The sequence below is a fragment of the Phoca vitulina genome, unplaced genomic scaffold, assembly GCF_004348235.1.
Source record: "Phoca vitulina isolate PV1807 unplaced genomic scaffold, GSC_HSeal_1.0 scaffold49, whole genome shotgun sequence".
Taxonomy (NCBI): Eukaryota; Metazoa; Chordata; class Mammalia; order Carnivora; family Phocidae; genus Phoca; species Phoca vitulina.
Genome location: NW_022589752.1, coordinates 5,748,200 through 5,770,008, shown reverse-complemented (window position 1 = coordinate 5,770,008; position 21,809 = coordinate 5,748,200). Strand labels below are relative to the sequence as shown.

Here is a 21,809-nt window from a genome sequence, read left to right as displayed (position 1 = left end):
GGCACGGCCCTGACCGCACAGCTGGTACACAGTACCTAACGGACAACAATTTGGCTTGTTCAGATTTTGAACTATTTTATTTGAAGAGATTTTCTTCTATGGTTCTAGTTATAAACACAGAACAAATGCTATTTGAGTGAGTGCATCATAGGCATCATTGTATTTGGATGAATCATACCATAATGTTTACATTTTAAGCCACACTTGAAGACACAATACAACCTTTTTAACAAAGTGTCAGTCATAACAAAACATAATTGTTCATTCTACAGACTATCAATTTTCCTAAAATGACCACTAGATATGAAAACATTGTAGAGACATCTAAAGACCCCCTATTAAGATTTTTCTTAGAAAAATGACACAATAATGCAAATTACATTTTCCTTTTCTTTACTAGTAATAAACTATGACATCCATTTGAGAAAGTACCAGCCAACACTACCAAAGTCATCTAAGCGGCCTTTTGCTCCTCAAAATTGACCATCTTTTACATTTAACGTGTCCTAGAGGAATGGATAAAAATGGTTGTATCAAGTGCAGAAGTTAGCATTATGTCAACTGGTGTGTATTTTATATCGTGTTCCTAAATCAACACAAGAAAATGAAAAACAGCAAATATTCTTACATGAATGAAACATAAGGACAGAAAACCACCCTTGGATAGTGATCACACAGGCAACAACTGACTTTCAGTCAGGACTAGTGTCTTAATGACCACTTAGTAATGCTTTTTATGGAAGTGTTTTAAAGGCATATGTACAAACACACACGTGAACAGCTCGCCTCTCTCCCAACACTCACTTCCCTGACTTTGCTCCCCCTTCTCACGGGGTCAAGCTGCTGAGCCCTTAGCCAAATAGGCTGTGTGCCTAGTAATTCTCTTTAAAGCAGATCACATACCATTTTTTTTTTGAAAGATGAAGTACAGAGAAGACTATGAAAAGTAGTGAGAAAAAAAGCATACCATTAAAACAGAAACATAGGTTGTGATGTTCAAATTTAGAGAAAAGCTGGTTCATTAGAATTGTTAGTAGATCATGAAGCAGTGGACAGACTGGGTCAGGACTGAAGAGGCGGCCGGGCCAGAGAGCCCCAGTATGCCTGACAAAGGTAGGCATCTTTGAGGACATGGGTTATAATGATTACAGCAAACATTTTTACAAGGCTGTAAGCTCTTCCAGATCAGGGGACGTGGTTCATTTACGTCTATATCCCTAGTTCTTAATACTGTCCTGCACGCAACAGACTTTCAGTAAGTATTTCTGGGAACCAGGGAACGGAGCTGAATCAGCTCAGTGCTTTCAAAGCCATTCTGGGTGGTATCTACTCACCTAATTCATTCACTCCTCTGTCTAAGGCAGGATGAGAAATAGACTCCATTCATCTCACTCTCATGGATGGGCAATGGATGCCTGGCAGCACTGATGACACGGACTGTGAGACCAGGTCCTAGCACAGAGGAAAGGAGTACTACTCATTCATGATGCCACCATCAGAGGATGGTGGCACACACGTCACATATCCCCCAGCCCTGGTCTAGGAGAAAGGCCTCCCGACAACGCACCCGTGCTCCCTTCCTGTCACTACGCTGCCTCACGAGTGCTCCGCGTGAAGCCACTGCTCATTAGACGCTGCTTGATCAAGAAGGCCAAGGCCTTTCCACTAGATTGACCTGTGTGGCCAAACAGGTACGGCCATGACTTTACCTGGAAATCTGAAAACATGGCATCTACAATGCTCATTAAGTAATCCTTTATGGAAAGAAAACAAGCATTTCCTCCTAATTCCCTCTGGAGAGAAAGAGCTTTGGGCATCTCAGTACAACTTTAACTGACATCTAAGGCATTTGCAATTACTTGGGATTTTGGTTCAAAAAAACATGGCCAAGCTCAATTCTCTTTGGTATTCATGCTTCATCTATTTGTTTCTTAATAGAATCCATAACCTTCTCAGTACTTCATTGTTATGACTTAACTCACACTGTTGAAATAATCAACTCCTACACTTTCATCAGAAAAACTTTCAAGGATGCTAAGGGGAGAGGCCTCTGAAACCAAGGGTGTTAAGAAGAAAGCCTGAAAGAATGACAGGGAGAACCAACCTCCCTCTACCATTCCACACTCAGGACTCACTCTGCCACTCAGACCATTCTTCGTAAAATAGGTTGCTTCTGGCAAGGTGGCTCCCACTAGCAGGGGTCCTCCCGTTAACTCCCCTCGCCATAGTGGGAGGTTGGCACTCCTCAGAAGCATGTCAGAAAAGAAGGATGAAGCATTTAGAGAGGAAGAAAATAGAGGGATATTATCAAAGAGTACTATATTATACACCTGAAACTAATACAACACTGTATGTTAACTATACTGGAATTAAAATAACACTTAATTGAGAAAAAAAAAAAAAAGCAAAGTCCCAGGGGATGACAGGGGATTTTCAAAACAACATTCCCTCATCATAGGTAGAGTCTTCACTACAACATTGGCACCAACATGAGAACAGAGCTAAATTAAAATTATCCTTAAAATGCCAACACAGCTGATGTGCACAGCAGGAAGCATGATGACCCAAACCCATAGATCTGTTCCTATTGCACATTCCGCCTTGCCCAAGTACTGCTGGCAGTCCAGAGTAACAAAAACTTTGTTAGAAGTCTGTGTATCTTAGAGATATAATATGCCAGGACGCGCGTGCACGCACACGCACACACACACACATGCACGCACAGATAATAAGCACATATACACACACATCAAACCCGGTTTATAAAAAGAGCTTTGTGGATCAGAGTATGCCTTCACTTGGTCCAAGAATCTAATTGTTGGCATGAGGAAAACAGACCCAAAGAATGTAATCAGGAAGAGAACTGGTTGGCAGCAACAATATTACATTTTATATGATGTGGTTATTTACAAGCTAAGGTCTAATTGTCCAGAACTAATTCAACTGGCTAGAATCTTCTGAATATACAAGGTTAAGCTTTAAAAAAAGTTAAGATCTGTAGCAACAAAAGTTAACACTATCTAAAATAAATTAGATTTTTAAATATATGCAGTGAAATTATAGGTCACTGGAAATTCAATTCCATAATGAATATAAATTAATATAAATCTATTATTAAAGTACCATCCCCAAGAAGATTTCAGTTCAGAGTTTAAAAAAAAAAGGCTAAGTATTTGAGAATGAATGGGTATGGCTTAGAAACCCTTAAGTAGTATAAGTAGAGTAGTGATATGATTATTTGGTGACAAGATCCAAGAGCTGTCTCCAGGTCCACAATAAAGGCTTGCCTCAATTTACTTAATAGAAGTATTCCTGAAAAGTTGTGCAAATAGAATTTTTACAATCAGACCCTGAATTCCACTCTACTCGCAGGCCATGGTCGTCAAGAAACCCTGTAGAGACCTTGTGAGAACGTGGGGAACTCCGCCGAAGGGATCAACCCTCTGCACCACGTCTGCGCGGCAAATGCCCACAGGAGGTACTGGATCATGTCTGCAGGACACAGAGATTTGCCACGATCGTTTTTTGTCGTTGTTGTTCTGCGGACGTCTTAAAGTGAGGCGCACTGTCACTGGAAAGTTAGAGCAGAAGGATGGACTCCAGCTTCCAGCTTCACTGATTCCATTACAAAAGATCAGAGAAGTTCAGAAAGAATAACATTTCTGTAAGTATACATTTTTAAAGGGATGGAGCTAGGATTGGCAGAAGCTTTTTATTCATGTCAACTGACTTACTGACAACTGCCGGAGCTGGGTTCCATCTGATTCAATGACCGAGACAAGTAGAGCACCTTACCAAATTTCAAAGATACCACCAGAGGCCATTCCTCTTCTACAAGAGCTCCTTCCCTCTCCACCACCAAAGTTCCACAGCTATCCTCACCTTCCCTCATAAAAGCAAAGCATGAATTAAAAGGCTAAGATTAAATTAGAAAGATGCCTGATCTAAAGGTGATAAAGTTATCTATTTTTACCTTATAAACAGAACTAAGTCAAATACATTCATTAAAAGTAACCTTAAAGGCAATTTTTGTTCTTATTTGGTCTTTCCTTCCCTTCCCATTTAAATCTAAGACTTGATTTCAAAAATATATATATATATCCATCCTTCTAAACAATATATCCTCTCTTTTAAACAATACGGAATGCCTAGCAATGCAACTTATCTGACCACATAAATTTGCAATCTACCACCTAAATGAAATAAGAGGTTACATCTGTCTATTCAGTACACATAATTGCAAAAAAGTTTGGAAAAATAGCTGAGAACGTTTTTAAGAAAGGTTTTGGGAGGACTGGATGCTTGCAAGGACTCACTGTAAGGCTCCATCATTGTAAGTTTCCTGGAAAGTAGTGTGCAAATAAAATAATTAAACATAGAACCCTATTTTTAAACCACTGGAAGTATATGTGGGTATGAATAGGGGAGAAAAGGGGTGAATGACAGTGTTAATATAGATGTTTGTCAAGTAAATGAATAACAACAACAATAAAAATCTCTCCCTTAAGGTATTAATGATATTTCAAGTGACCTAAATAAAACGGATTTTAAAATGATCTTTACCATTCACGTCAACTATTGACTTTGGCCCTTTACTAAAGCAGACACAATGAATCTTCTTTTTGATGATCAGTTTCAGTCACTGGCCCAAGGGTACCATATTTGGAAGAAAATATTATCGTGGATTTGCTCCCATCATTTAAAAATCAATAATTAAAAAAATAATAAAGTTGGTCTCTTTTCTCCACAAGTTTTCAAGTAATTAGTTCAAGTAAGCTCATTTACAGCTATTGTACATGTGACCTACTTCAACCCACGTTTTCCTCTTAGAAATCGGCCTCCCTGGAAATGGGACACTACATTTTTTTTTTCTTTTTCTGCCTTGAACCAGGTTTCTTTTAAATCCTAAGTCAGTTCAGTCATGTTTCTGCTTTATTGGGCAGATAAAGAGAGGAGACCAGCAAGTTGTGTCCAAAGGCTGGGAAACGCCTGAATGCTTCCCAACTGTCTGAGAAGATGTTGTACTTGAGGAAAACTCGATGTTCCAGGCTGGTGGACAGGGTCACGTCTCTGCTCATGATGTAGATGCCGTCGTTGTGAAGCGCGCAAGTCAAGTTAAGACCCGATTTGGACGTGTTCTCTTTGAGGTAGAGCCACTGCCGCGTGACCGTGTTGTAGGACTGCACGGTGAGCATGTCCTCACTCTGGCTGCTCCTCCGGTTGGGTCCCAGCTCGTGCAGACAGCCGCCCACGATGTAGATGGTCTCCTCAACAGATACCATCTGCTGCTTGCGAATGTGGACATCACAGGTTTCCAAGAGGGTCCAGATGTCGGCCGAGGGGCAGTACTGCAGAATGTTCATGTTGCGGTCTGAAAGGAAGAAAAGAAGCCAAATGAGGTCACGGCCACAAGGAACACCACTGCCTGTCTACGCTGTGATAAACATCTGCCCCCACCTGAATCATCTGGTCACACAGAGGCAAAACTATTCCAGAGAAGCAGAGGTTGGGACAACGGTTTTCCAAATGGCTAGGGGGAGATCTGTTTAGAATCATCCCCCTTATCCGCATCAGGCGTGTCCCCTCCCTGGGAGGCTCTCGGAATCAAGAGGGCCAGGCCACGGCCCGCTGTGATTGGAGCATTTTAGAACCACCAGTCCAAGGTAAAAAGAATCAGAGCCTTGGAACTCTCCTCAATAGCTCAGATTTACTGACTTCTTAATACAGATGACAGGCAGAGCCCCAAGGGGATCTACTCTTGACAACCGACTCTACTAAATAAGACAAATGAGCCACGCAAGATCTTCAGGGGCTAGTGTAAAGGAAATAACACACAATTCCAAGTCAGGAGAAACCCCAGAAAGTCTCACCTGTGGCCTTTAAGCCGTGGAATCACTTGGCAATTCCATGTCCCAACTCTAACAGCAGAGACATACTCACAAAGGTTCTCTCACCCCCCTCTCCCTGTGCCTGCTTCCCAAGAGATGGCTAGTTCTTGTGTGGATAAAATCAGAAAGTCGATCAAAGGCTCCTCTAACATTATCCTGAATTCATAGCTGCTTTAAGGAAAAATACTGCCTACTCTCGTTTTGAAAAAAACGCTCGTAAAATTTAAAATATCTAGTTTCATTTTTCCTTTTTTTAATTGTTCTTTTTTATCCTCTTCTCCTCTAGGAAAGAATAAGTGGCATATTTTAGCCTCAGCAGAAGAAAAAAATGCTCTGAGTTATCAGAAAGAATGAACTTTCTGTTTGTTGCTGTTGTTTAAACAAACAACAAAATCCATCAGCGTAAGAGACAAGTCCGCTTGGGAACAGACGTGGAACTAAAGGGTACAACGCTTCCTGCTGACACAAAAGGACACACCCGAAGTTAGCAAGGCTGAAGGAGCTCCACCACCACCATTGCTGGTACCAAGTCAAGTGCCTCCTGAGAGGGCACAGAAAGAACGGAAAGGAGACTGAACCCTGTGTGTGCACATGTCCCCAGGCCTGTAGAAATTTCAGAATTGCTACAGCTTTAGGAAACCGTCCCTCTCTTTTCCACCCCCACTAATACCTCCCTGTATTTCTTTTTATTGTAGCTATTGTAATAGAACTCATTCCGGAGACAGTCCAAGGGAGTTTGGTTCCAATCGATCAAAAAGTGCTCCTTAGTAACCCAGCTTCCCACCACACGAATAAAGGACTTATTCTAGTGAGGCTTCCCTGTATTTCTCAGTTCCAGGTCTGAAGGTCTCCCCAGGTCTTCTGTAAATGTTTTCTCTCCTCACCCAACAAGGGCTCAGACCATGATGAGGTGGTTTGAGTTGGTGGAATAACCTTTTTGCTTTTACGTTGAAAGGTGATTCTGAACTTTAACAAATCACCCTTCTTCCCTTGAGTGGTTACTACTGCTTTCTATTGAATTTCTTTTAATTTCCTCAGTGCCTACTATGGAATTAATATAATCAAACAGCTACCATAAAAATCGTGAACTATTACTTCCTAAATTTTAAAAGTCTACCTAACTTAAGAAGTCAGCAGGCCAAGAACCCAACTTTGAGCCCTGCATTTTGTTTTATGACAATTATGATTCCTTATTTTAAATCCAGGTAACTATTAGGAAGTGCTGGAAAGATCCCACGCAGAAGAGGAGGGGTGTTTCAGAGTACAAGGAACTGTCCTGCCCTCTCATCTCAGAAAACCCATTTTCAACCCTTACACAAACATCCATCCATCCACATCACCCAACCATCCCATCACAGGTATTTGGCTTGGGGAATCCGGGGCAGGAATCACCATGGGTGGCCCAAGTGAAGAAGGTACATTAGTAGTGGCTTGAGAAACTAGAAAACACACAAGCAAGGGTTTTCCAGGTCAAATCTAAAGAACATTTGCTCAGCCAGGGTCGTGGAAAAACTAGGAAATCTACCAGCAGAGTACTCCTTGGGTTACAGTGCTGCCTGTCAGTGCTTCCCAGCTCCTGGTCACAAGAGAAGCCAAGGGATATGTGTCCATTATGTCAGCGCACAGGGTGCATTCTGTGTTACAAAATCGAGGGAGGAATCAGAATTCTTAGAAATGTTCAAAAGCAAATAACTGTATTTACTTTCCCAGGAGCAGAGGCACACAGACACACAGAGGTACATACACACACAGCAATTCTCTGGGGGCTATGGTGTCGTTAAGCACATGAAGTTGACCACTGTACCCAAACACCAAAGTTGAAGGTAAAAGAAATGGCTGCTAGATCTCTCTCTCTCTCTTTTTTCAATTATTTGTCACCAAAAAAAGCTGGCAATTATCTTATCTTCAATGGAAAGTCACTAGAGAGGGACACAGGGAATAGCTCCACAGGGATGAAAACTTGAGGGCATTAAAAAAAAAAAGCTCACTGCTTCCCATGCACTCCTCCTGGTCACTGCCTCTCCTTAAATGCATAAACACAGCACCTGTACTGAGTTCAACAGTGGCCCCCAAAAAGATATGTCTACCCCCTAACCCCAAAACCTTTGACTGTGACCTTACTTGGAAAAAGGGGCTTTAAAGATGACATGAAGTTAAGGATCTCAACATGAGATCATCCTAGATTACCCAGGTGGGCTCTAAAATCCAATGAGGAACGTGTCTTTGTAAGAGACAGAAGCGGAAAGGACAGAGGAGAAGATGCGTGAAGACGGAGGCAGAGCCTGGAGTGATGCGGCCACCAGCCAAGGAGCACCTCGAACCACCAAAGCTGGAAGAGGCAGGGAAGGATTGTCCCCCAGCGCCTTCAGATGGGATGTGACCTCCCACACCTTGATTTCAGACTTCTGGCTTCTAGAAATCTGAGAGAACACACTTCTATTGTCTTGGGCCACCAAGCTGTGGTTGTTTGTTAAGTCAGCCCTAGGAAACTACACCACCACTCACCATCCTCCCCACCACAGCAACTGCTTAGAGATACTCTAAGAAGTGTTACTCAGGATCTTTTGCACACACAGTAAATCAGATGCTCATAAAACACTTGACATTTAACTTCCTCTAACATAAATCCCCCAAACAAGACACATTTGGTGAAAAGATTTTTGGGCACCTACACTCTACTAGCATGTGGATTTCTGTCCTTTACAAAGTTACCCATCAGCATCCTTTCTCCATACTTATTGTCAGCGGGGCTGGAGCTCTGTCCTCCCATGTTGTACCATAAAGGAGAGAGAGGTTATTTCACTATGTCCGATATAATGGTGACTCTACTACCTCAATGTGATTAAAAGTCCTAAGAGTCCTGTTATACCTTTTCTATAAGTTCTGGGCATTTTACAGTCAGATAAACCAAATGAAGAAATAAATTTCTTTGGCCAAGGGGCGCCTGGGTGGCTGAGTCAGTTAAGCGTCTGCCTTCAGCTCAAGTCATGATCCCAGGGTCCTGGGATCGAGCCCCGCATCGGGCTCCCTGCTCCCCGGGAAGCCTGCTTCTCCCTCTCCCACTCCCCCTGCTTGTGTTCCCTCTCTCGCTGTGTCTCTCTCTGTCAAATAAATAAATAAAATCTTTTTAAAAAATTAAAAGAATAAATTTCTTTGGCTAAGAGGTAACTTGGACACAAGTGGGGGAGAGAGATAAAAGGAAAGACACACCTCTTCCTGGTGGCCCACCCCTGCCTTTCTCAACACAACCAAGCTGTTTATTATCACTATCACGTGAGATGCTTCCTACCAAGAACGGCAGTATAAAACCTACTGGAGAAACTTATTTCCAAATTACTAATACCAAATACCCACCCAAAAAAGTACAGTTTAATAAATAACACAACCGCCTCCCACCTCTGGTCAGGAAAGAATTCTCTTACATTCATGTCTCTTATAATCCTCTTAGGATATGTGAACAACAGCCTCGAGCTGAGTTTCTGGAAACTGTCTGATATGTTTGTGCTCAAGAAGGAAGAAAGTGAAAACAAAGATCCACAAGGATGTTCTAGCCCTAAATTCCATAGTGTTAAATGTGTTTGGGAGAAGGATGGCGGTTACCCAGTCAAGTCACAAGACAGCTGGTCACAAGGCTGAGTTTCCAGAGCAGAAAGAAAATACATATTCTCTTCATAGCATCCTCTACCCCGTTCAATTTTCATGCTCACACAAAGGCATCAAAGGTCCCTCCTGTCCAAACCACCCCTGTAATACACAACTCTCTTCCTTCCAGATATGTAAATATCCAGTATATAACGTATGAAGTTACAATATGTACACCAGAGTGTTTCCTTGGCACCCTCCTGCCCTTCCCCAGGCTGCAGAAGCTCACATAGAAGAGGATCACTTACTGGGCCCCTTCACTTACCTCTGGTGGTATATCCTCCAATGACGTAAATTTTTCCCTTACACTCACATGCAGAGAACTCAGCCAAAGGATTTGGTAAGGGTGCCACAAAATTCCAGGCATCCTGCTCAGGATTGTAACACTCAACATTAGAAACGGCCTGCCCACCAATGGCATAGAGTTTTGAATTAACAGCCACAAGTTTGAAGTTAGACCTGAAAGAGAGATACAAAGGCCCAGAGAGTCAGTTTTTTTAACTTGACATTTTCTTGACTTGACATTGACGTGACATTTTTGACTTGACAAGGCGGCAATGGCATGAACTGCTAAAGCAGATTGAGGAATGTGCTGGATATCTAAAGAAAATTAGCTCTCCAAGTTGGGTGCCATTCTGCCTGGGGACAGAGGAATGACCAAACGATATCTCAAATTTCACTCCTACCCTAGAATTCACAAGAATGATGCATTTTCCAAATTTTAGCAATTGGAGATAAGCAATTCACTATAACCAAGAGTAGTCTTGCTTAGCCTTATGCCAAGAACCACAGATATTTTGTATATAGTAGGCTTAATATTTCTTTCAGCAGTGGGAGCAAGTGCTAAGGGAAGAATGCATAACCACCTCCCTCCCTTGTGTCTCTACTCAGAATGGTCCCCATTCTTCCTACCTAGTGGGTAGGCTCTGTGTTAGATACACACTATAGCATCTCCCACACAGACAGGCATATGCTAAGGCTGGTTGCTAAAGGGTAGTTCAAAGGCCCCTTCACCACAAGCATACCAGGCAGATCACTCGCCCCCCGCCCTCCCCCACTCCACAGGAGGGCATCTTTATATTGTTTCACAACACACAACGTAGGGCTACATAAGCACTGAACTAAACATAATTTGATCCAGCACTCTGAGGGGGTCTACACATGTTAACTCAACAAATACTTCAATCAACAAATGCTCATTTATCATAATAGAAAATAATTTTAGGGGCGCCTGGGTGGCTCAGTCTGTTGAGCGTCTGCCTTCAGCTCAGGTCATGATCCCAGGGTCCTGGGATGGAGCCCCATGTTAGACTCCCTGCTCAGCAGGGAGTCTGCTTCTCCCCCTCCTTCCTGCTCATGCTCTCTTTCGCTATCTCTGTCTCTCTCAAAAAAATAAAGAAAATAATTTTAAAAAGAGAATACACTGGTTTTAAGCCCCATATTCAGTAATACAATTAAACACTGCTCATCAGCTTCAGATGCTAGATTAAAGTCTCATAACTTTTGAATTGAAAAGAAAAAATTAATTTGTTTCAATGTAGTGCACAGAGATTAACGGACTCCTTGAAGACTAGACAGGATACACATTTGGGCCAGTCTCCCTGATCGGTGCAGCAGTCCCAAGTTTACAAGACTGTGAGCAGAGCACGATGCAACAGAAAGACCTGAAGCAGCTCTCTGACCCTAGCCCAAACACCCCACTTTGCCATCGCTGGTATGGGGATAATACCCATCACAGGATGGTCAAGACAATTACAGCCAACAGTTTATCAGTAAGTACTACACTGAGATAAGATACTATCAAGGTAATTTCTCAGTTTTCTAGTGTTTGAAACAAAGAAAGTAGACCAGGTAAATTTTAGAGACCACATCTACTGCCAATACAACAATGTCTTCAAAAGTAACAATATCCTAAGAAAGAATGGGGGTAGAGGCCACATATGCACTTAAGAGGGTAGATAAGGAAGAAACAGGGAATGAGTCGTCCATGTGTGATCTCCTAACAGGTGTCCAATCAACACTGATGCACAATGACGTAGGACATGCTGGGAATAGCCACCTACTAAAACAGTAAGATGTTTTCAAAGGTGCCTGTAATGTGTACATTTAGATGAGTCTCAGTTTTGTTTTGTTTTTCAAATCAGAGAGTGAACAGAGCACTCTTCAACAAGAACCTCATATTGTCCATTAAACCTAGCCAGACATTCATATTTCATGCCAACAGACTTCACTGGGGTGGCAGTTACTGGGGGGTCTCTGCTTCATGTTGCTTACTTTTCCTGCTGCCAATGGTCCTTAAAATCTGACCATGGTGCCCTCTCTGTGTGTGCAAATTTGGGGAACCAAAGGAAATAAAGCTTATAAATAAGCACTAAATTTTACCAGCCCGCTATTTGTTTTTGCTCCCCAAAGGTACACAGATAGTAAATTTTGTAAGATCAAAACAGTTTTTAATATTCATCCAGCATAATCATTTGTCCTAAGTAAACATGTAAGGGTTGGATGAATAGGCAGTTAAAAGTAAACAATTCCATCTCTCCAGACCCCAGCATGCTCAAATTCACTTGAAGAGAAGAAGCTTTTCAATATTGAGCTGAAGATGAAATTGCCACCCCAAAACAGACCACTTAGTGAAGAGGCATACTGCTAAGGATTATGAGCCCAGGCTTATACAGGGAAATCTCAGCTCCACTACCCAACTGTTATGTGACCTTGGACAAGTCACTGAATCTCAGTTCATCTGAGACTAAGTTTCCCTATCTGTGAAGTGGGGAAAAGCACATATCACACACAGTAAGAGTTGAAAGGGGGAACACTCGCAGAAAGGGGTCACGAGAGGGAATGCTTTTCTACACGTCATAAGCCTCAGTTTCTTAACTCTGAGAGGGTCTGCTTTTCATTTGTTAACTGCAACAGTCATTGGCTAGAATGTATTCTGAATTACATACAAAGTGTTCTCTCATCCATAAATTCTCACCATGTAGCACCTCATTTCCTACTTTCTGAAAATAACTCTTTCACTCTTCACCTTCTGAATGGTGAAAGTATCAATCCAAGCTATTGTTTTTTTTAAAAAATTATCATCTCTAGTGTTTTCTTGATATTGATCCCTGACATACTACCCTCAGGAGGGTAAGAAGAATTTTTAAACCAAATAATGATGTGTTGTAGCTATATCCTTGACTGACTTACAGTAAATAGAAATAAAAGTGGAAAAAAAAAAAAAAAGATGCTGATTTAATTACTACTTCACTCCGAGGAAATAAAGAGCTCAGTAAATCCTTAAAAACTAAGTGACATGAAACATGCTGAACACTGGTACACAGATTAAGGGTAGCCGTATACAATTGTAGGGCGGCAGGTGACACAGAGGTCTGAGTGGCTTCAAGTGCTGGCCCTATAACTGTGCAAGCTTATGAAACTGAGCCTCAGTTTCCCCTTTGGGGAGACGAAGCCAATAATAATACTTATCCCAAAGAGATGCTGTGTGCATGAAATAAGAAGTGACATCTAGAACAGCATCTACAACCTGCAGCCCAGAGTAAGAGCCCAAGAAATAGAAACCATTGTTACAGCTTGCTACATAGAAAAGTTTGTTGCCATTAGAGTCAACATCAGAGAGAAATGGCAAGATCTTTTCTCACGTCTTTTCTCAACCACTCAGAAAAGGCTTGTAAGGTCTGTGGAGCACTCGGGTCCTTGTGTCCCCTCCTTCCCCTTCTGCTACCTACCTTCTGCCACTTCCCTATGGATTAACCTCCCCTGGGGACCAGTAGGTTACTACCTACTAGGTGTCTGAGAGACTAGAGCACACAAAGCAACTATTGGCCAAAATCAGAGAGAGTGCGGGAATGAATAGACACACATAGTTTTCTTTCCTTCACACTATTCTCCAGCTCCACTGCAACCTAACCAGAAAGGACGAAATCTCTCGAGGGTTCCACGACTCTAGAAATGCCCTAAAATACTAAACTTTGGCTCAGAGAAAAAGGGGACAGCTAAGGCTGACGACTGTAATTCCATCTCTGCCAGGAGACTTGTTTAACTCTCTCCCGGCTTTGCTGTATTCACACACAGAACAATTGCAGAGCAAAAGTGCAGGGCAATCAGAGAGACTAGAGATGTCAGAAATGGAAAAATTAATGAACAGATTTCTGCAAGAGTGGCCAGTTCCTGCAAGTTATCACCAATTAAAGTGAGGAGGGAAGGCAAGCAATTTTGTGGGCACACAGGCTTCTACATGTAAAGAGTTATGTCCTGACAACTCCTGAGATCAAATCCACATGCAGACCACCGGGCAGTGTTGCATCCCTGGACTTCAGAGCATCCTCTCAAAGACTGCTATGTACGCATACTGCCATTTTCAAGTGTGCGGGCACAACACTAATATCTCTTTCTTCCCTTCTTCTTGTTGGAGGGTGGGGGAGAGCATTACTGGTCATATAGCACCATTTTCTCCAGGGTGCAAAGGGCTTTACAGCATTTCTCAATCCCAGCGTTCCTGCCTGTCCCTTACTATTTAAGATTCTGAGATCACCACCCTATTCAGTCACTGGGGAATATGGGCTGCTCTGCATTTGACCGCTTTGTCAAAGTAAAACAGTCCAGGTACATCACAAAGGCAGTGAATCAAGGTAGATGTGAAATGCTGTGTAGCCAGAGGCCAAAATCTGCTTTTCCTCAAGGTTCTAAATTTCCTCTGGTGTTTCCAGAAACTGTGTTAGACACATTATCCGGGAACAATCCCATTCTAGGTTTCATTTTTACTTGTTTCATCATCTAAACTCAATTATAAACTCCTTGAGGACCGGAACCATGTCGTCTTTGTTGTTCGCCCAATAGTGACTAGAAAGATGCTAGACATAAAGGCTGTGGTGAAGTTGAAACACACGTAATGAAATTTTAAAAAGTAGCACAGCACCACAAAGTATTTGCACTCCACTCCCCTAAAGAAAATAATTTTTAAGAAAATTTTAAAAATGTGCATGAAGATGGTCACTGCCAGTTTATAAGCCAAATTGTAAATACTCTAAATGGTTATATCTATTCGATGGATATTTACATTTTGGTTACTCTACTTATTACACACCTTAGCAATTTAGTTAACTTTCTATGCCTCAGTTTCTGATTCTGTAAAATGGGAACCTGCCTGATATAGTCTTTGTGAAGAATAAGTGAGATAATACATGCAAAGCAGTAAGAACAGTACCTAGTACAGAGTAAATGTTCAATTAAATGTTACCTATTATTATTTTTCAGCTATTCTAAATAACTATAATGACTGTTACAAGATAAAAATATTCACAGTGTTACATTTTAAAAAATAAAATCATATATTCACTTTTATTACAATAATGTATGATATATTCCATAATTCAAAACAATGATGCATTTTAAGCATCTATTATTTATTGGACACCATGTTAGCAATAGGAGTATACAGAAGCAATGAATTGGACCTGGTTGGAAGGGAGAGAAACAAACATAAGCAGAAAACTTCAATTCAAGGTGGAGAGTGTGCTAGAGAAGCACAGAATTTGAATATCTAGTCCAATTGAGAGCTCAGGAAGGGACTCCCAGTTGAGTTGACGTCAAATCTGAGTCAAAGTACGAGAGAGATAAAGAAGGTTACAAATTCCAGTATGGCATCCAATTTTAAAATTTGGTGGGAAAAAATATCTGTGTAGAAAAAAAAAAAAGTAACTCGGGGGTGCCTGGCTGGCTCAGTCAGTGGAGCATGCAACTCTTAATCTCAGGATTGTGAGTTCAAGCCCCACCCTGGGCCTAGAACCTACTTAAAAATAAATAAACAAATAAAAGTTATTAAAAAAAAGAAAAATAAAATAACTAGAAAATACCTGAGAATAACTGCAATAAAAAATATATAGACTATAACAAAGATAATAAAATAAACTTTTCCTGAAGGACCAAAAGACCTAAATACATGGAAAAACAAACCATTTTTCTAGCTGCAAAGTATTAGGAAACTATAAATCCTCCTCCAGCTTAATTGATAAATACAATGTAATCCCAATTAAAATTCCAACAGGACTTGACAAGCTGATTCTAACGTTGTTTTTTTTTTGTTGTTGTTTTTAAGATTTTATTTATTTATTTGACAGAGAGAGAGAGAGAGAGAGACAGAGAGGGAACACAAGCAGGGGGAGTGAGAGAGAGAGAAGCAGGCTTCCCGCTGAGCAGGGAGCCCGATGCGGGGCTCGATCCCAGGACCCTGGGATCATGACCTGAGCCGAAGGCAGACGCTTAACGACTGAGCCACCCAGGTGCCCCAAGCTGATTCTAAAGTTTATCTGAAGGGGAAAATGTACAAAGAACAGCTAAGAGAATCAAAATAAAACAGAAAAAAAAATGGGTCTCCGTTCCACGAGACAACAAAATAGCTTACCAAGCTACAATAATTTAAAAGTGTGCTATTGGTAAAGGAATGGCAAATCTGTCAATATGGAAACAGAAAATTAGCGTCTGATAACTGGTTGTACAAATCACAGTGAGGATTGAGGCCACGGGGACATTTAGAAAACATGTTATAACCTTACATTATACCTTACATAAAAATAAATCCCAAACACATTCAGATATAAATGTAAAAAGGCAAAACCATAAAAGTAATATAGATTATAAGACAGATGAATATTTGTATATTCTTAACTTGTAGAAGCCTTTCCTGTTCAAGATTAAAAGCTAACAGGATATACATAACAAATTTGACTCCAAAAACATTTAAATTTCTTCATGTAAGAATACATGATAAACCTGACGTCCAAAACTGGAGGCTCACAATGCCAGTGTTGTCCTACGATTTGTTCAGTCTGCAAGGTTTTGTTATTGTTGATGTTGGTTTTTTCAATGCAGTAAGTTGCCAGCCTTTAAAAATCAGGGCATCTGGTTGTCTGGCAATGCCATTCCTCACTTCTAGGGGGCAGCAACGAGCTGTGGCTGAGAGAGGAGGGGCCCTCTCCTGGTGGGGTGGTAGCTCTCTGCTTCATCATCACTCCAACCCACCCCTCTACTCATTGACTTCACCAGCCTGGTCACTTTAGGGATTTCATTTTTGAGGCCTTCCAGTAAAATAAAGGCGGGGGGAAACAGTGCAACACTGCCTAAGAGACAAGAGATTAATTCTACATATGTAAATAGAATTTTTAAAAAGAATATGAAAAAGATAAACCAATTTTCTTTTTCATTGGCAAAGGCCACTTATAAAATATATACAAAAGGCCAGTAGACATCTGAGAGGAAAAATTTCTCTTCCAAGCAGAAAGAGTCACATCAGTGTTTGCCCATTGGATTGGTAAAAATAAAAAATGATGATAATATCTTGTCTTGGCAAGAGTATAGGAACTGGCAAGCTCAGACACTGTTGATAGGAGAGGAAATCTGAACAATGTTTTAATGGGCAATTTGGCAGGAGCTACCAAAATTTAAAACGTATATACACTTTGGCCTACCTATATAGGGATTCCAGGAATTTGCCATATAGGACTACTGATATATATGCCTGCTAAGATAGGCACATATATGCCAAGACGTTCAATATAGCATTTTTTTTAAGATCTTATTTATTTGAGAGAGAGAGAGAGTGAGCGAGTGAGAGAGCATGAGTGCGGGGAGGGGCAGAGGGAAAGGGAGAAGCAGACTCCCTGCGGAGCAGGGAGCCTGACATAGGACTCGATCCCAGGACCCAGGGATCATGACCTGAGCCGACGGCAGATGCTTAAGATGCTTAACCGACTGAGCCACCCAGGCGTCCCAATATAGCATGGTTAATTATGGCAAATAGAAGCAACTTAAATGCTTATGAATAAGGGAGGGGCTGATTACATTATGATACAGCCATAGGCTGGAATACTATACAGCTCTTAATGAGAGTGAGACGGCTCTACATTTGTTGATGTAGAAAAAACTCTCCAAGTGGAAATATTAATGGTCATAATAATCAGCACAGCCTAATCAACTCTAAAGTAAAAATATATATAAGATGCATACACACCCTTACATGTACATGCATATGTACATTTTTCCCTGCTAACAATTATCAACATACTTATGTTTATATAAGTGCACATTTACAACATATATTTACAAATGCATAATATATAAATATATATCAACAGATACACATATCTTTTACTCTGTGGTTTTTCACGTCATTCGTAATTTTTCTAAGTATGTATTCATGCATTACTTGAATACCTTTTTTTTCCCCCAAGGACAGAAAGGATATTCCTACATAGAAAAAGAAAAAAGAAAAAAAGACTACCAAGGATTTGTAAAGAAAGCAAAGGGGACACCTGGGTAGCTCAGTTGGTTAAGCATCTGACTCTTGATTTTGGCTCAGGTCATGATGTGTCAGCGTCATGAGATGGAGACCCGCAACAGGCTCTGTGCTGGACATGGAGCCTGCTTAAGATTCTCTCCCTCTCTCTCCCTCTGCCCCTCCCCCTTTCTCTAAAAAAAAAAAAAAAGAATTCTGTGAGGTGTTAGAGTTCAAGCTGGATGGGGGGGGAGCCTATTGAGCACCAGCTGATACAGCTGGAGACATATGTGTAGAAGTGACAGACAACCTGCTAGACCTTCCACCCCGAATCTGAGCGCCATCCATAACCACTGAATGGTCTTTGATACTTCAATTAAAGCTCTTAGAATTTGCCTTAAAAATAACACTTCTGATACCAAATCTTAAACACAGTATCATCTCAGTGGTATAAATAATACACTAAAAAGGGCTTGGAAGAAAACATGCCAACCTGTACATGGTATTGCCTCTGTGAGGGAGGGAGTAGGAGTGATAGTCTTTCTGTTTCTTGATTCTTTTCCATTTTTCCACTTTTCTAGAATAATTATGTATTATTTTCATCATCAGAAAAAAAAAGACCACTTTCCTGAAGGAATTTTATGTTATAGTAGAAATAAGGCCACTGGTCCCTCCTGGCCTTGGGTAACCGTAAGTCAAGTAAGTATGTGTAATGGTCTTCCAATTCCTGTTACGACTTTCTTTGCCCGGTGGTGAGTCCCCCAACTACTTGCTCAACACTTCAGAGTAGGGCCCATGTGGGGGTTGAGCTGGATACAAGTGGACCAGAAGAAAAAGTAGTCCTGTCCTTTTGTGGGTCACACTGATTCTTCTCCCAACTTGTGTGTGAATGGCTCCGGGCCATCTTGAGTCCTACCATCTTTCTTTCCTACCATCTCTCCCTGTATCTGCTCTGCTCTTTTTTCCCCCTTCCTTTTCCTTTCCTAGCTCCATTCCCTACTCTCCTTCCCCTCCCCTCCCCTCCTCCTTTTCCTGTCTTCAAGTCACCCAAGGGCATGTTGGGAGGGATTTGAGGATGGGAAGGGAGAAGGTTGGGTGGACTGAAATGTTCTAATTCTGTAGGTGACCACTGCCAGGCTCAAATTTTGGATCAATGACGAAACTGTCTGGGAAGGAAGGGAGATGCAAAAGAGAGGACACAAAATAAGAAAGGCAATCCGATGTACAATTCTAATGGTTATCTCCTGAGCACAGATTGGGGCCCCAGTGTGGAAAGCTTCAAAGTCAATCACAACAACAAAATCTTCCCAAGACAGCATTACAGGTCACTGCCCAGTGTGTCACTGTAATGAGGATTAGAGCCTAAAAAATAAAAAAGGTAAAAATGAAAGCAAACTTTAAAAAGTTTTCTTTTAACGTATCCTTTTAGGAAACCACAGACATCTTTTTTTTCCCCCCACTGGGAGGGAGGCAAAAAAAAAAAAAAAAAAAAGGCAGTTTGCCTCAAAGCACAATACCTGCAAGGAGACTACTCAGCTAGTTGACCTCACAGGGACCACTTCTTCCTCGCAAGTTCTCAGTTCCTTGGGAACTTTGCCAGAGTCAAGGCCAGCGACACTCCTGAAGATGTCATCCCCACCTCAGCACAACCTCCTGTGACTGCCCAGTAAGCACCAGGGGAATGAAGTAACTAATGAGCAAGTGAATGAATGGGAACGGGAAAGAAGCAGCACGGCTGGGTGCTTACCTCTTCTGGTTCATGGAGGCCACCTGGAGCCACTCGTTGGTGCTGGGGTTGTAGGAGTGCGCAGCCGAGATCTCCTGGCTAGTGATCCTATACCCGCCCACTATGAAGAGGTAGTTGTCCAGGATGGCGGACCCGTAACCCCTGACGTTCACCAGGTCGGGAGGAAGGTTGTTGGCCAGCGGGAACCAACGTTCAGTCATCTCCTCATACCTGAGCATGGACGGGGGCTCCCCTTGGTAGGGGTGAGGGGCCAGGGGTCCCCCCAAGAAATCCCCCAGGGCTACGAGGACGGGAGTCCCGGCCATCCGGGCCTCTCTCAGCCTCTGCTTCAGGCTGACATCGCCGGGGCCTTGAGGAGGAGCCCCCAGGAGGTGGAACTGGGGCTTGCACAGCACCTCGTGGAAGTGGACCACCATGAAGCGCAGGCAGGCCTCCTGCAGGTCGGGCAGCCCGTACACCTGCGCCAGGCGGTACAGCTCCAGGCAGTTGGTGAGCCGCACCTGGGACAGCAGCAGCTGCAGCAGAGACGTGACCTGAAGGAAGGAGGCCGCTTCCACCAGCTCCGCCAGCAGGCTCACCTCGTCCATGTCCTCTTCCTCCTCCACCCCGCCGCCCTTCTCCGCCCGCGGGCCCAGGAGCCAGCCTTCGCGGGCCCCGCCGGCGTTGATGAAGTCCAGCACCAGGCGCAGGCCCGGGGCGCTGAGGCCGCGCAGCTGCTGCACCTCGGGGCCGCCGGCCTCCTGGCTCAGGGCCTCGCGCATGCCGGAGCGGTAGAGGGCGCGGAAGTAGTCGCTCTGCTCGATAAGCTTCCTCTTGCTCACCGGGTAGCAGCGGTCCTCCAGGCGGATCTGCACCATCTCCTCGGCCGACATGGCTGGGGGGCCGGGGGCCGCGGGGGTGCCCGCCAGCTCTGCGCGCTCGCCTCCCCGCCCCCACGCGCTCGCCGGGTTCCGGGTTGGGCGCGCCGAAGGATGGCGCCGCCGAGGAGGAGGGAGGCGACGGGCCGCCGCCCGCTCCCGCGTTCGCCCAGCCTATCTGGGTCGCGGCGGCGCCCCCGGGGCAGCCCCTCCTCCCGGTCCCGGGGGCCGCGGCCCTGCCCGTCTGCTCTCCCTCAGCGCCAAAAAAGGCCCGGCTGGCGCGCGCCGGGCGTCGGGAGGCGGCCGCTGTCCTCGCTCGGGTTCTCCGGGCCGCGTCAGCCGCCGAGGGGATCCCAGCCCCCAGCCTGCAGCCTCCTCCCACGCCTCGCCTCTCACTTCCGCCCGCAGGACCCCTGCTGCCCGCCAGACCTGCGAGCCGGATCCGGCTTTCGGGGAGGGCAGGAGGGCCCGCAGGCTGCGGCCGCGTCCCCGCAAGCCTCCCCCGCACGCCGGGCGCAGCGGCTCTGCGGCCTGCGGGGTCCGCGGCGATGCGCCGAGGGTGGAGGAGGGGACCGGAGACGAGGTGAAGCCAGTCCGCTCTTTCTTCCACGCTGCTTTACAAGCGGGGAGAGAGAGAGAAGAAACAGGCGTGGGGGGGACCGGGATGAAGGGAGTCTGGGGTCCTGGGAGTCAAAATAACATCACATCTGGGATCGCCCATCTAGCCCAATCCGGCATAGTGTCCCAGGGGGGATGAGGCACATAGGCCGTCTCTGCCCACGCAGGTGACACCTAGAGCTGATTCTTCGCCATGGTCATCGTGTAGGAGCCATCTTGCAGAAAGAAGGTCCAGGCAGATGGCAGCAGGTTCTGCAGGGCTCACTGGGGTGCACAGTACAGCAGATGAAAAGGGTCGGGAAGCAGAGGAGCTTGTATTTGCTACTGGAGGCTGTTAATCCTCTTTATGCTATTAAAAGAAAGACAGGAGTGCTACTCAATTTAAGTTACTTCAATTTGGTTGGGGCAGCCATGACCTAACGTGATCCTTTGGGCAGAAGGTCTGGCCGCTTTTGGTCATACTGGCCTACAGAGGTGGCTTTTCTTGCCACCCTATGTTCCCCTGCCCATGCCCCCATGCCGGCTGAGGACTACTTAAGGAGGGACCACTTCTTCCCGGCCTTCTCTCACTGAACGTTGCAAAGAAATGCATAGAAAGCTCACCCCAAATAATGAGGACCTCGTGTTACTCATGAGATATGAATTAATCTTAGAAGGGGGTGAGGGGGATACTGTTAGGTTAGCTTTGGGTAGATGGAGGGATAAGGATTGGGAGGGAGCCGGCACTTATCCTACAAAAAACCCTTGAAAATTTTCCCAGACCAAGATTTTTCTATCATAGT

General features: G+C 43.8%; 1 protein-coding gene across 2 annotated transcripts; it reads right to left on the bottom strand.

Annotated features, from left to right (window-relative positions):
• Positions 1-55: 55 nt before the first annotated feature.
• On the bottom strand, positions 56-21,034 carry KLHL42 (kelch like family member 42). Of its 2 annotated transcripts, XR_004302715.1 has the most exons (4): positions 19,553-21,034; positions 9,796-9,989; positions 4,564-5,371; positions 56-1,452 (listed from the first exon to the last, which is right to left on the bottom strand). XR_004302715.1 is itself a non-coding variant. In XM_032432704.1 (3 exons), the coding sequence occupies exons 1-3, from the start codon at positions 20,422-20,424 to the stop codon at positions 4,920-4,922; spliced, it is 1,518 nt and encodes a 505-aa protein (XP_032288595.1). In that variant the 5' UTR covers positions 20,425-21,034; the 3' UTR covers positions 56-4,919. The 2 variants fall into 2 exon arrangements, 1 of the variants encoding a protein (XP_032288595.1); XM_032432704.1 differs by having other exon boundaries at positions 56-5,371.
• Positions 21,035-21,809: the final 775 nt, after the last annotated feature.